Source organism: Gymnoscopelus microlampas (assembly GCF_963454915.1).
Source record: "Gymnoscopelus microlampas genome assembly, chromosome: 2".
In the NCBI taxonomy this organism is placed as follows: domain Eukaryota; kingdom Metazoa; phylum Chordata; class Actinopteri; order Myctophiformes; family Myctophidae; genus Gymnoscopelus; species Gymnoscopelus microlampas.
The window spans coordinates 32,307,461-32,321,298 of record NC_139939.1 but is presented as its reverse complement, the minus strand read 5'-3'; the positions used below and the strand labels follow the sequence as shown (position 1 = coordinate 32,321,298).

The 13,838-nt window shown below is 40.9% G+C and overlaps 2 protein-coding genes across 8 annotated transcripts in view; both read left to right on the top strand.

The window, feature by feature from the left end:
• Window positions 1-5,516, top strand: part of grk4 (G protein-coupled receptor kinase 4) — a 66,622-nt gene extending 61,106 nt beyond the window's left edge. The window contains exons 15-16 of one of the 2 annotated variants that reach the window (XM_084072960.1): window positions 1,102-1,233; window positions 2,773-5,516. In XM_084072960.1, the coding sequence (XP_083929086.1) occupies window positions 1,102-1,233; window positions 2,773-2,829 (189 nt within the window). In that variant the 3' untranslated portion in view covers window positions 2,830-5,516. Of the gene's footprint in view, window positions 1-1,101; window positions 1,280-2,772 lie in introns of both variants that reach the window. The other variant, XM_084072961.1, reaches the window with a different exon arrangement.
• A 2,067-nt stretch (window positions 5,517-7,583) lies between these two features.
• htt (huntingtin) overlaps window positions 7,584-13,838 on the top strand; it is a 48,661-nt gene continuing 42,406 nt past the window's right edge. For 3 of the 6 annotated variants that reach the window (XM_084074092.1, XM_084074095.1, XM_084074090.1), the window contains exons 1-7: window positions 7,584-7,989; window positions 10,956-11,039; window positions 11,766-11,886; window positions 12,042-12,101; window positions 12,228-12,307; window positions 12,486-12,624; window positions 13,243-13,384. In XM_084074092.1, coding sequence (XP_083930218.1) covers window positions 7,892-7,989; window positions 10,956-11,039; window positions 11,766-11,886; window positions 12,042-12,101; window positions 12,228-12,307; window positions 12,486-12,624; window positions 13,243-13,384 — 724 coding nt within the window. In that variant the 5' untranslated portion in view covers window positions 7,584-7,891. Of the gene's footprint in view, window positions 7,990-10,955; window positions 11,040-11,753; window positions 11,887-12,041; window positions 12,102-12,227; window positions 12,308-12,485; window positions 12,625-13,242; window positions 13,385-13,838 lie in introns of all 6 variants that reach the window. The other 3 variants (XM_084074091.1, XM_084074093.1, XM_084074089.1) reach the window with 1 other exon arrangement.

Here is a 13,838-nt window from a genome sequence, read left to right as displayed (position 1 = left end):
GCTTGGTATAAAGCTTTTTGAAACAAATATCAGAAAACCTTCAGGATTTTGCAGTTCATTTTGGGACAATTAGCAGAATTTTCCCCAAAACTATTCAAAATACTGTAGTATACAAAAAGCCCGATATTTCAAATGTGTTTAAAGGTAGTAGCTGTAACTGGTGTGCTGTAGGTCTATGTCAGAGGTCCACTCGGTACAGAAACACATAATGGTTTGATGAGCTCAATGTGTACAAGACACACACTAGTCTAACTTTTTACTGTGCCATTTTGACCTCTACATAAATAGCCGATTTACAAGCTTATAATGCGTTGCGCTGGGACACGTGAGCTTGTGGAGCCGCTATTTCTACTGGATGTTCGCCTATTATGACATGTCCAGAATCGGGACGCTAGGGTTCATGTGGTTAAGGGGACAGTCTTACCCAAATGCCAACCTGACATTCTATCTGGATAGAACCCACTACCAAATAGTCGGCCATAATATATTCAAACCCATTTAGACCTGGAACACCTTTTCGTTATACCTTCGAAGCCTGGACTGTAGTTGTTGATCTTTGAAAAAAAAAAACCACAAAACGTTGGTCAGGATTTAGAAGGCCTAAATGGGTTAAAGAGGTGGTGCCATGGTTTTGCACTCTTTCTGTTTTTCATGTGTCTATGAGGTTGATGAACTTAATGAACTGGAGACGTGTCCACATAAAAACATAATTTTAACAATTTCTGTACACTTTTTTGAAAAAAATCTTCCTCCTAGTATAACCATAATACCTGATGATTATGTTTTAGGGGGGGGGAAATCACTGAAAAGCACAGCACCCCGTCTTTAACAAAAGGCAGCAACCTCTGTGGTGGGTGGTAAAGTTTATTGTTCTATTAGTTGCGGATACAGTAAGTTAGCTGTCACGGTGACTGGTATGGCATGGCTTCCTTAACTACTTTCAATCTGCCATCTCTATTTTGGGCATGCCATCATAGGCTACGTTCCTTTTCATCCCTCAAAAATAGCAGATCTACAAGCTCACAACGTGTGAGCTTGTAGATCGACTATTTACGTATAAATTGGGCTTAAGTGGTTAACTTGGCATCTCCCCCTCTGTAGATGATTGAGATGGAGTGCTTCAAAGAAATCAATGTCTACGAGACGGATGGGACACTGTGCTCTGACCTGGATGTGAACCGACCTAACCCTCCTCCAAAGAGAGGTTTCTTCTACCGCCTCTTCAGAAGAGAGGCAAGTGCTAGCACTCCAGCTACTATCCGAGGGGGTGGGGGCTAAGGTACTTTCTTTCTTTCTTCCTTCTTCCTTTTTTCTTTTCTTTTTTTTCTCCTTTTCTTTTCTAGGCATCATTCGAAATCCACCCCACAGGCCATTGCTCCTCGTCCTCAGTGAACTTGCAAGGATCATGTGAGGAAGAAGCAACAGGATATGACTGGTCATGCTTTCATGTCCAATTATCTCTTCCCAAGTATACACGGTGCTTAAGATAATTTAGGACAATGGCTTTCTTTCTTTCCCCCATCCTGCGCCCCTGGGGGCCTGAGAATCTCAATCCCTTGTTTATTCCTTTAGATTTTTCCTTTCTGTATTTATTCTCACGTTACCTTGGCAATAGCGGCTTGAAGGGGGAGGAAATGCACTGTAAAGAAGCAGGGTCGAATAATGGAGGGTTGTGGCCACAGGGAAACTCAATATCTAGTTGGATCCTCATTGTTTTTGGCTTTAACCACTTGAATCCTAGTGTCTACTAGTGCCCTGTTCTGGGCATGTCATAATAGGCAAACATGCGTCAAAAATAGCAGATATATAAGCTCACCACTGGCCATGTTGTGAGCTTGTAGATTGTCTATCTTTGGCGAAGAAATTTGGTGTATAGGGAAAAAAGGAGTGGGCCAAGGATAGAGCCCTGGGGGACCACAGTCTATGTAGATAGGGTTTAAGTGGCTAATTAGGCAAATTATAAAAACATGCTGGTAAAAGGATGTGGATCAACTCTCCATTATGGTCTGTATCAACTAACGGGTGATTGGGAACCCTCTGCCCCTTTGTTGTCCCCCCAGGTTGTCCTGACTTTATATTAGTGGTTCTCAACAGGTACCCCAGGGGCCCTTTAAGGAGTTCCAGGGGGTCCCCAGCAAAATGAGTTAATAAATCAGTTTAACCACTGTACACTTACAGTATATACTTTGGCTATTTGAAAATTCCTAAGGTGTCAACACGTTGTGAGGTTGTACATCTGAGTTTTCTGTTTAAAATGAGGAATTTATTTTAGAATGTCTGGTGGCTCAGCCTGTTAGTGTACAGACCATATGCTCCTTGGAGAGTGAGGACACAATCTCCAATCTGACCCCTGCCTTGTCGCGCATGTCTCTTCTCTCTTTGTCCTTGGTTTCCTGTCTCTCTACGCTCTTCTGTTTGAAATAAAGCACACAGAATGCCTAAAATACACCTTAAAGGAAGAATTCACGTGCAACAGTATTAGCATACTTTCTTTGTTTTCTTCTTTTACCTCTTTCAATCCGGCGTCCCTATTTTGGACATTTAATGACAATTAAATGTCATCAAAATGTTCGAAAATAGTCAATCTACAAGCTCATAGCGTGTCTCATTGAAATGCGTTTTTCATTGTGAGCTTGTAGATGGGCAACTTTTGCTATCCATCATACAATGATGGGCTTAAGTGTAACAACTGTTGGAAAGATATGATTGTCAGTTGAAAATTAATGAAGATGTGCAAATATTTGTAATAATAAGACCTTTGGCTCTTTCCAGGTTTGTTTTAAGAGTGGCTACAGTGATGATGAGAATGGAGAGCCCTCACGACTTTAAACCACTCCCCCTCCCTCCTCCCGCCCCCACCGCCACCCCACCCCCGCCGCCGACCTCTACCAACAACTCCACCCGAGCGCAAATCTTACGAACTCGATGAATGTTGACCTGTATTTATGAGCTGTATTAAAAGTGTATTATAATTAAAGAAAAAAGTATGAGTTTAAAGATTTTGTACATTTGTACTTGAATTATGTCTAGATGTATATTTTCACTAAAGGTTGTATTGTACAAAAAGCCATAAAAGTACCACTTGAATGCATACATAACAGTTTTTTTAATTTCCTTTTTCTTTTTGAATGAATATGGAAAATGTGTATCGAGGAGTTTTTTTTGTTTTTTTTTTTCCTAGTCCCCCCCCCCCCCCCCCCAGAAGCACAGTACCAGTAGTCTTTTTTTTAATTTTATTTCTCTATGTAGCATATGGCCTTTGTTTTGTATGTGCTGTACGTTTGTTGTTATTGATTTGGCCAATGTGACGTGTTTTTAGCACATCAAGTTCACCTTGTTCCAAACTACCCCTCCTACACCCATAGTATCCTAAGTAAATCTGAATGAAAGGCATGGATTCCAAGTGAATTGAGGGGTGGGGTCTGTATCCAATCTAAGGTTTCCATGTTTATGCCATGCTGCTTAAACCTATCCGTTTGTTCCCCTGACCTACACCTTTAGGTCGATTGACACAAGTGGTTGGTTTGGACGTCTGCACCACGATAATCCCTCTCCCTCCCCTTATCCCATAGGCAGGTTGGACTGGAAGGGTATGTACTCTATGGATGGCTGATGTTGATATTAGGCTGCTGTGTGTGGATATTGGCATAAGCAAAATGATCATTTCATGATGCATGCAGTGACAGTGAGCATTCCTGCCACCCCTATTTAGTCATTTTTAGGCTTGAAGGGGTGCAGAAGACTAATTCACATTTTGATGGCTGTTAGTGTGTCCTTTGGGGGGCACGATTGTTTAGTACATGTGTGTTATGATATTCACTCACAAGGGACATCTAATGCTAATTCATTTCCCAGATGTCTTGGTCAAATCCTAGTAGTCTCTACTCGAGCCTCTTTTTTTTGTGTGAAAAGATTGCATGTGTAATACAGAAATCCTTTCAGATGAACAGCCCTATTACAGTAACTTGCAGTCCATATTGTAAGTTGTCAGAAGTAAGAGAGTTGACTGTGAACGTCAGTTAAATAAGGATGGTGAGGACAGTGTCGATGAAGCCATATCTGAGATCTGTCTTGCAGTTGAAGCAGGCTTGATTTACACAACATATTGCGTTCATATCCAACTAGCTTCAACGTTCAGAATGAGTAAAGAAACATCTAGATTTGGTTTACCTAGTGCACCTTTTGCCTGTTGATTATAGATAGCACAGTGCCTATCAGTCAATTAACCACTTTAACCCCTATTTATCATTATAGGTGAGAATGTAAAAAAAAAAAGAAGATATCATTTTAGAAAATTGCAGATCTACGAGCCCACAAGTGTTGTGAGCTAGAAGTTTGGCTATTTTCTAAATAATTTCAAAACAATATTGAAATGTTCTAAGTGGTTAAAAAGAAGAATCATTCCATCATATTCCACCAAAATTCCATCTGTTGCACTTCCATAGGAATTACTTGTGTTCGTAATGTGGAGGATGCGATACAAGAAAAATACAACTCCAGCCTGTACAGATAACCATTACATATGTCCAGGAAAATGCAACAACTTGTAGAATAACATTTTGTGTGCACTTTCATAACACACAATGGGAGTCAGTTCCTTCCAGGTCAACCAGTCGTGGTCAAGTGTATTAGCTGTATGTTTCATTATGATAAATCATGTCACAGTTAGTTATGATCAATATTATGTACTTGTCTATATTTGCAGTTCAGATGCATCTTAAGCCATTTTGACAATTTTTCTTATGAGACAAAGGTATAATTTATCCTTACCTGCCCCTGCCCACTCCTGTTTTAATGCTGTGAAAACCAGACCTGGATCTGATGGCTTTGTGTGTGCATATTATACTGTATCTATAATCCATAAACAACTATTGATTTATGTCAACTTAATTAAGTTAATTTGTCATATAGAATTATAACACAAATCTAAATCTAAATTAGCCACACTAATTTTCTCAGTAAGGGTTCAAGTTCAACTAAACTGATCAAATTTGACTATGCAGATTTTTCAGAATTTCTGTGCACAATGGAAAACGGTAATGACCACATTTGATCATATAACAGTTGTTGCATAGGCGCTTGAATTCCTTTTTTAGAAACTCATCACCACACTAATTTGAAATGGTACAGTTGCAGATCTCAAAATTTCTAATAGTTTTCAAAAGATGACTTGGGTGGTTGTGGAATCCTTGTCCCTTACAGTACATTCCATTTGTCAGATCAGGATTGTCATAGTGCATCAAGCTCCAGTGGTTGGCTTGTCATCACTTGAGTTTCTAAGTGTCTTGTTATAAACATATACAGTATATATATTTTTTTGTTTTTGTTTTCTCTCAGGCACATTTCAAAGCCAATTTCTCTTGCGGATGTAGATTTTAGCCTTTTAGCTGTTAGCCTCAAAAACCTTGTAAATTATGTATTTCTAACATGTACCTAAGCTTTTTATCTCACACACACACACACACACACACACACACACACACACACACACACACACACACACACACACACACACACACACACACACACACACACACACACACACACACACACACACACACACTACTGTACACACACAATGGTACACAAGGAAAAGGTGTTTACCATCCATATAGCAGTAAAGAAATGTTTAGTTTCATTGCACTAAGGTGTATTTTGACAATGACTAGGATGTGTCTTTTACCCTTTTGCCAATGATACCAAAAGCACGATTAAACAAACAAATTATATTATTTGTTTGTCCTTCCCTAAAGAACTTAACAAAAGACTGACAGCCTTTATTCTATGTGCCAATTATCATCTGTTACATCCTGACACTCAAACATTTTTGTTTTCAACCTCTGTCCTTCCTTCCATTCTGATAGACGTCCTACACTTACAAAGGAACTTTAAACAGCTCAATTTTTTTGAATGTCTGCACTAAGTGCATTGTATTGCCTGTTTAAAAAGAAAAGAAAGAAAAGGAAAAAAAAAAAGAAAATACATATGTTTTATTATTCAAGCATGTATTGGTTTGTAAAACTTCAGGTTCCTTGTATATGTAAATGATGATCTTCTAGTGCCAACATATCACACTGGTATCTGAGGATATAACTTTATAAATGACAAGATGACCAGCTGACTGTCCTGTTTGAATACAAGTATCTCCTTCCCTCCTGCCTTCATTTAAAGTAGTGATGGTGCCCCAACGCACGCACGCACACGCACGCACGCACACAACCCTAAACAAAACTGGGGTGTCACTCACCAGAGGTATTTAAAAGGCAGAGAGATGTCTGTTCTGGATTGTATATCACTGAATCTACCGGTGTGAGATAATAACTACCGATATATCATTGCAAGCTAACCGGTGCTTCGCTTTCATCAGTCCAGACTTGTCAGATCAGATCAATGAAATTTTCCTGGAGGGAAGGAAGGACTGATGTATTTTCTTGGTATTCTAACAGGGTCTTTGACTTCTTTATTTTCTTCTTTTTTTATTTGTACAGTCATGTCGTTCAACCACTGCAGTCATTGTAATTCTTGTACAAGTTGTATCACTGGTTGTTGTACCATATCTGACATTTGTAATTATGAAATAATACACTGCCGTTTGTATAAAAAAAAATGTCTTTTTGTCTCTTTTTTCATTTGGTGTTTATAAATCTGTGTGTGTGTGTGTGGTGGGGGGCTATTTGCTCCCAACTGAACCAATAATTACACTTGATGGTGGCTGGATATGGGGTTGCATCCTAATAATGGTCCTCAATACTGTAGATCCTTTCCTCTATAGTGGATTTTATAGACTGGGAATTTTAAATTCATTTGGGCTGCCTGCGGTACAGTAGCCTATCGGTATACAGATTTGAGTAAATTCTTTCCTCCTTTTCTCCCACCCTTGTACACTGTATTATGTCAATCTTGTGTGTGTGTGTGTGTGTGTGTGTGTGTGTGTGTGTGTGTGTGTGTGTGGTAGGCAGGCAGGCAGGCTTAATGAGAGAAGTTATTTTTCATAATTATAACATTGACCCAATACATTGTTCACATGATGAGACGATAATTCTGAGAACTCTTAACAGCAGCCTACATTAGCAGCAGGTACACACACAGTACACAAGACACTACACATCTTCATGTTCTCCTCATCAGGCATCAGAGAAGAGACTGCAAGCAGCCAGCAACCCCGTGACTCTCAAAAACAACCCTCTCCGCCCCTCCCCCAGCCTCGCTCACCGCCTCCTGATTGGTCCTTTTTTATTACTGTCCGTCAGGGGAAACTCTCCGCGTGATTGGCCACTGCTGTCGCGTAAGCACTTCAGTCCTACATTTCAGGCATTGTGAGCTTGTAGATCTGCTTTTTTCAAAAGATTTTTATACATTTTATACATTTGGAGGAAAAAAATAAAAATGGGACATTCTACATAATTAGTGCTTTCTACTTTTGGTACTTTTTGTGCCTTGACTCCCCGCCCCTCCCCCAGCCTCCCTCCCGATTGGTTCTTTTTTTCCCTTGTCCGTCAGCGAAAATTCTCCACGTGATTGGCCACTGCTGTCGCGTACCCCGCCCCCTTGTCAAACTGTCACATCTCCCACTTCCTTGGTGAGATTTGTCAGGGCAACAACAACGAACGTACATCCAAAGAAGATGGCTTTTCATCAAGCAGCGTCCCATTCATTAACGGATTCTACTGTGAAGCAATAAGGAGCTTGCCCCGCACTAAAAACCTGAAGGTGGAGCGTTGCCAGTAGCTGTCGCGAGTAGTGGCAGCACTCTCGTCGCGCTGCCCGCCGCTCACATCCCTTCACAGTCTGCTTGCTGTTATTCTGTCGCCACCGTGCTAGGCTAGCTAGCCCTAATTGTAAATAGTAGCCAGCTAAAGCTAGCCAAGCTAGCGACTGACTGGCTGCTAAAATGGCCACCATGGAGAAATTGATGAAGGCCTTCGAGTCTCTCAAGTCATTCCAGCAACAACAGGGACCGCCAACTGCCGAGGAGCTGGTTCAGAAACAGTAAGTCAGCACTGTGGTCCACAGATAGGCGGTTATTATACTGTCAGGGGTTGTTTGGTTTACCAGCCTACCTACCAGCGTTGCCAAAGTTTGTGAGAGAAATAAGCAACCAGGTCTAGGAAAACAAGTCCAAAATAAGCAACTATAGGGCATTAGGCCATTGTGAGCACTTTAAACCTATATACTGTATACATTGAAAATAGCCGACGCGTTGTGAGCTTGTAGATCTGCTATTGTCCAAAAATCTTGGAATTAAATGTGGAATATTTGGAAGATTTCAACAAATCTGGTACAGGGCTCAAATTATTTTTCAGATGTGGATTAAGGGACAAATGCATCCACCATGACATGAAAAGATCTGAGAACCACTGGTTAAAATAATTTCAAAAATTGTGAAGCAAGCCCAAATAAGCAACTACACTTTAGAAACGAGCCCAAACATCCGCACCCGCATCTACCAATAATGATTACAAGCAACTTCACAGAAATATAAGCCCAGTCGCTTATAATAAGTGGACATGGCAACACTGCTACCAACCAACCAACTTGAAGGAAGCTAAGCTAAGTGCAAGCTAGTAGTCATGGTAAATGCAATACATCTGATTATTATTAGCCATGGTTCACATGACGCTTATGACAGTCATGTTTCAGGGCTAGATTATTATTATATACTACTCATCAGATGTTCATGCATTGTATACAGTATACCCTCACCTGACTAATTACGTTCATTTCTAACTAACGGAGCAAACGTTGGCTAGCGAAATGCGCATGCACCTGCCAAAGTAGCTGTCCTGTACACAAGCTTCATTAACACTTCACAGACTCGATTTATTTCTGGCCTTGGGTTATATTGTTTATTAGGGGAAACGATTCATTAGATGGACCTCCACAGTAGTGTTACTGTTGGAACTGTAGCCTGGTTTAGGTTCAATCGATAGACTCTAAAGGCAACAGCATCTTTGTTTTTCCTGGCCCCTCCTCCAGCCCATCTTAAACCATCCCTTACACGAGAGAACATTGTTGGTAGTCTCTGTGATGGTAATAGTGGCGGTGTGTTCAAGTGAAATGCATAATATTCCATAATGATACATTTTTCCTAACTGGGAAATTTGGTTTGCATGAAGGTGTAAGACACAGACAGTCATAATTAATACAATATACTACAGAAACAAATAAGACAAACTTATTGAATAAGAGACTAAGACTAAGAATTCCAGGGGTTCATTAAACTGATCTGAAGGGAATAGCTCAAATTCCCTGCAGAGCACCAGTGTCTTTACATTGGACGTGTCACACTGATTTAGTATGTGCAGACAGCTGGTTTCTGAAAGATATTTAGTCACAGGAATTATCTTTACACCACGATATGATCCAAACATGTGACCGAGAACGCAACCACAGGAAATACCCAGTACAGTTATTAGTCCATTAGATTGCATATGCCCGTTTGGAGTCTATGCATGTACAGTAACCATAGATTGAAAGGACTCTAAACCAAATATTTTAACCACTAGCTTTGACCGGGGGAGACATTGGGCTTAGTTTCATAGTCTTCAGGCAGAGGCTCTTAGCCACTGTGCTACATGTGGGTATGCATGCAGTAATTTGTTCATCACATCACATACCCATAGCTTTATTTAGTCACAAAGATGAGAAGAAAGTTTTTATCAGTTTAGCTGACGGCCATGTTTGTAATACAGCGAGGTCACTTATGGTGCCATTAGAACACAGATTTGCTTGCACTAATGGGTCAGCTACCGGTCATACCACCAGCCATAGGCGTTATCAATAATCAACCGAAAGGCGTTACTAAATATCACTCTTGGTCCTTTTATCACTCCCTTTAGCCAGGGCAAGTGAAGAAATGCATGTTTATATGTAGAAAATTATCTCACAGCCTCTCAGGCCGCCATTTCACCAGTTGCGCAGAATGACTACTAACAGGATTTGGCCCTGGACTTATCCCTTGCTTGTTCTATAAAACAATTATTGTGTCACATTGGTCTTGCCATGGAAAAAAATCTCCGGTTGACCCGATTATCCAGAGGCATGCTCCCACTTGCCACATTCCCTGTAAAGCTGTCAAAACTCCCACGTCCTGTGCATGTCAAAGATGTTTTTTATCACCCAGAATCCCACTCATCCCTAGATGGAATCCTTGACCTCTTCATATATTCTACACAGGTTGAGATGAATGGCACTTTAATCTGATGAGTTGAAGATAATAATGTAGATCTGCATTCACCCTTTACAGATTCAGTTTACCTCTCATTGCATTGTACAGAAGGACAAAGTATCGGCAGTAATTAAGGACCATGCCAGTGTTACTACATGCCATTCATTGTCTTTTTTCAACATAATCCTCCATAGTTTACATAAACCTCGACCATGTTTCCCAAGATTACTTTATTTGTGAGATATCTTGTTTGTTCACATTGTCCAGATTCACTATACATTATAGAATGCACCTGCAATTGTTAGTCAACATTAGCTCAGCTGTAACTCACTATATTAAAAGCCATATTCAAGCTCAAACTCGAGTTCGAAATGCAGCGCTTGTAAGGAACTATTATATGTGTATTCAAATTTGGCTTAACAGTAATTCTTTTAAGTGTAGTGATTTTCAAAAGGGTGATCTACCTATACCAAGCAAATATAAAGTCTCGTAGAGTGCTTTCCACACCATTTCAACATAAATTACAGTGAATGAGGTTTGAAAATGTACACTGAGATCTACTAAAATATACACTTACTTACGTATACAAAATTAGTTGGACGGGCTATCTCTGCCAATGGCAAGAAGTCAAAAATGTATTTATTATCTTAGTATTATCTAGCCTTTCTTGAGTCATTGTGAGAACTTGTGTCTTTGAGGTAAACTTCTGCTTTGGATTGAAATTAAAGCTGGCCTTTCTTTCCTGCTTTCAATTCTCCTCATGTTCCCTACCTCTGTCTTTCCACAGGAAAAAGGAGCAGGCGACCACAAAGAAGGACAGAGTGACCCACTGCCTGACCATATGTGAGAACATTGTGGCTCAGTCTTTGAGGTAGGCCTGGCAGTATCTGAGCTATAAGCATTTTGATGGTGGGCCACAGATTTCTGTATCTGGTTGGCCACAGATTTCTGTATCCTGCTTGTCTTACTGATGGCAATTAGGTACCCCGTTTGAAAGGGGCTGATTGTGTCATATAAAGTCTTTAGTCAAGGTCCAGATGGAACCACACAATAAATTGTACATACCAGGGTTCATTCGGAGGACAGCCTTGAAGTTCACTGCTGAAGATGATCACTGTTATATTATATATTATTCCATTTCATTCATCATCACATTTCAGCCTGTTTCACATACAGTTCCTGATTGAGCTCTACAAACACATGATCAATGACCTCAGTGTTGTTGACTAACATTGTCACACACACACTTCTCGCCATCATACGCCCCATTCCATGAACAATGAACATAATTACTGTAAACTGGAACTGCAATGCTGGGCCTCTATTCTGTAGTTTGCATCTTCTTAATTAGCCTGCAGGCTCACTCTCTGGTCCACTGACCGTAGCCATAGTAACTACCATGATACAATGTCCATAAACATCAATAAGAAAGATGCCACAATGACTCATCCTGTCCCACCAAATCTATTTGAACATGCTAGCTACTCTTGGTCTAATAATCTGGATTGTTATACTGTGTTTTTGTTTGTCATTATGCGTTTGTCTGTGCGTAATGACCCTTCTCCCTTTGTTTTTGTATCTATGGTTCTGGGATCAGAACGTCTCCTGAGTTCCAGAAACTCCTGGGGATCGCCATGGAGATGTTCCTGCTCTGTAGCGATGACAGCGAATCAGATGTGCGGATGGTGGCTGATGAGTGCCTGAACAAAATCATCAAAGTGAGGAGGACCCATAATAATATTATATTAAATCATTTCAGCCTTTTGTGTCTTTCAAATTGCACTTGTCACTCATTGACTTGACTAATGCACAGGCTTTATGTAATATGGTATAACATTGTGGAACAAGGATTTGTGAATTCATCTGTCCACAGGCATTGATGGACTCCAACCTGCCTAGACTACAGCTGGAGCTGTACAAAGAGATTAAAAAGGTATGTTCACAATGAATATCACAGCATATTCTGGGGTTATTCTCATGTGCATTGTGAAAGTGTAAGTGCCCTATGCATGGTGTTTGCTAGCTGGTGAAGTAGGTTGATGATGTGTATCGTTGGCAGAATGGTGCCTCTCGGAGTCTGAGGGCAGCTCTTTGGAGGTTTGCAGAGCTTGCCCACCTCATCAGACCACAGAAATGCAGGTATAAATACACATGCACATTCCACTGGAATATAACTGTTCATTTGTTTTGTTTGTTGGGTTTTTGGTGTTGCATTGCAGTAGCAGTATTGTCACATTCGTTCTCTCTCTCTTCTCTTTTATTCGATCTCCACACATGGCGTTTCCATCCCTTTGCTCCACCCTGTCCTTTTCTCCAGGCCCTACTTGGTTAACCTGTTGCCGTGCCTAACCAGAATCACCAAGCGGCAGGAGGAGTCGGTACAAGAGACTCTGGCTGCAGCCATGCCCAAGATCATGTCTGCCCTGGGGCACTTTGCCAATGATGGCGAGATCAAGGTGCAGTCAAATGCACACACAGCTACACACCTGTTATGTAATACTAATAGGTTACATTGCATGATAAATTGACTCCTAAATCTTTGTATTAATATTTTTGGATTTGCCCTCACTAAAATGAAATGAATCTCTTTCCAGACCTAAGTTGTTCATGCAACACAATTCTAGAGGATGCTCCAGTTAGATACCTTATATACCTGTTTACCCTCTCTATATAATATTATCCTACTATAATTCTAGTAACCTCTGTTTGTCTGTCCGTCCGTTTGTTTGTAGTGGTGTCACTACCCGGTTCTCCTCAGTGCCTGGACCAATTCCTCTGATTTTGCACACAGCCATTGACCATTACCATCTGAACTTAACTGTGAAGCCCGTTTTTCAATTTCATCAAATCTCAGCTTCTTATTAGCGTTTATCTGTCAAACAATGTCGCCTCCTGGGTTGCCAGATCATGTGCGCATATCCCCCCACGGATGCGTCGACCGGGTATGGTCTAGTATCTTTAATTGATACTTAGTTGTATGCCGAAAATAGTAGATCTACAAGATATCACTACGCGTCCCGAAGCTTGAAAGCTATCTTGGAAACTAAATGCTTATTGAATGTTATGTGTGTCAGGTGCTGTTGAAGTCATTGGTAGCCAGCCTGAAGTCCAGCTCCCCCACCATCAGACGGACAGCAGCCAGCTCAGCCGTCAGCGTGTGTCAACACTCCAGACGCAGCACCTACTTCTATACTTGGCTGCTTAATGTACTGCTGGGTACGACACACACCCATGCACTTTCAGACACACACACACACACACACACACACACACACACACACACACACACACACACACACAGTGCTATTGCAGATACTGTACATGCACTTACATCTAGACTAATCTTGTTGGTGTACACACTAATCTACTGTTGCATGTACATGTTCAATTACCAGGGGTGCAAACTTGTCACCTTTTGGCAAAACTTGCCATTTTACCTCAAAATATGTCATCCACGTGAAGATACGCAAAAAAGTAATAATAGTTAGATAAGGGGGAGGGAAGCCGGCGGGGAGGGTGATATTTGTCACTGCATGTATTCCTACGGGCTGGGGTGGCACCTGTGGGGGCTCATCACTGGCAGGTGAGTCAGTAGGATACAACAGTAGTGACAACACAGAAATGTGTGTGTGGGGAGGAATTAATTGGCATAACAGAAATTGGGGAGAAA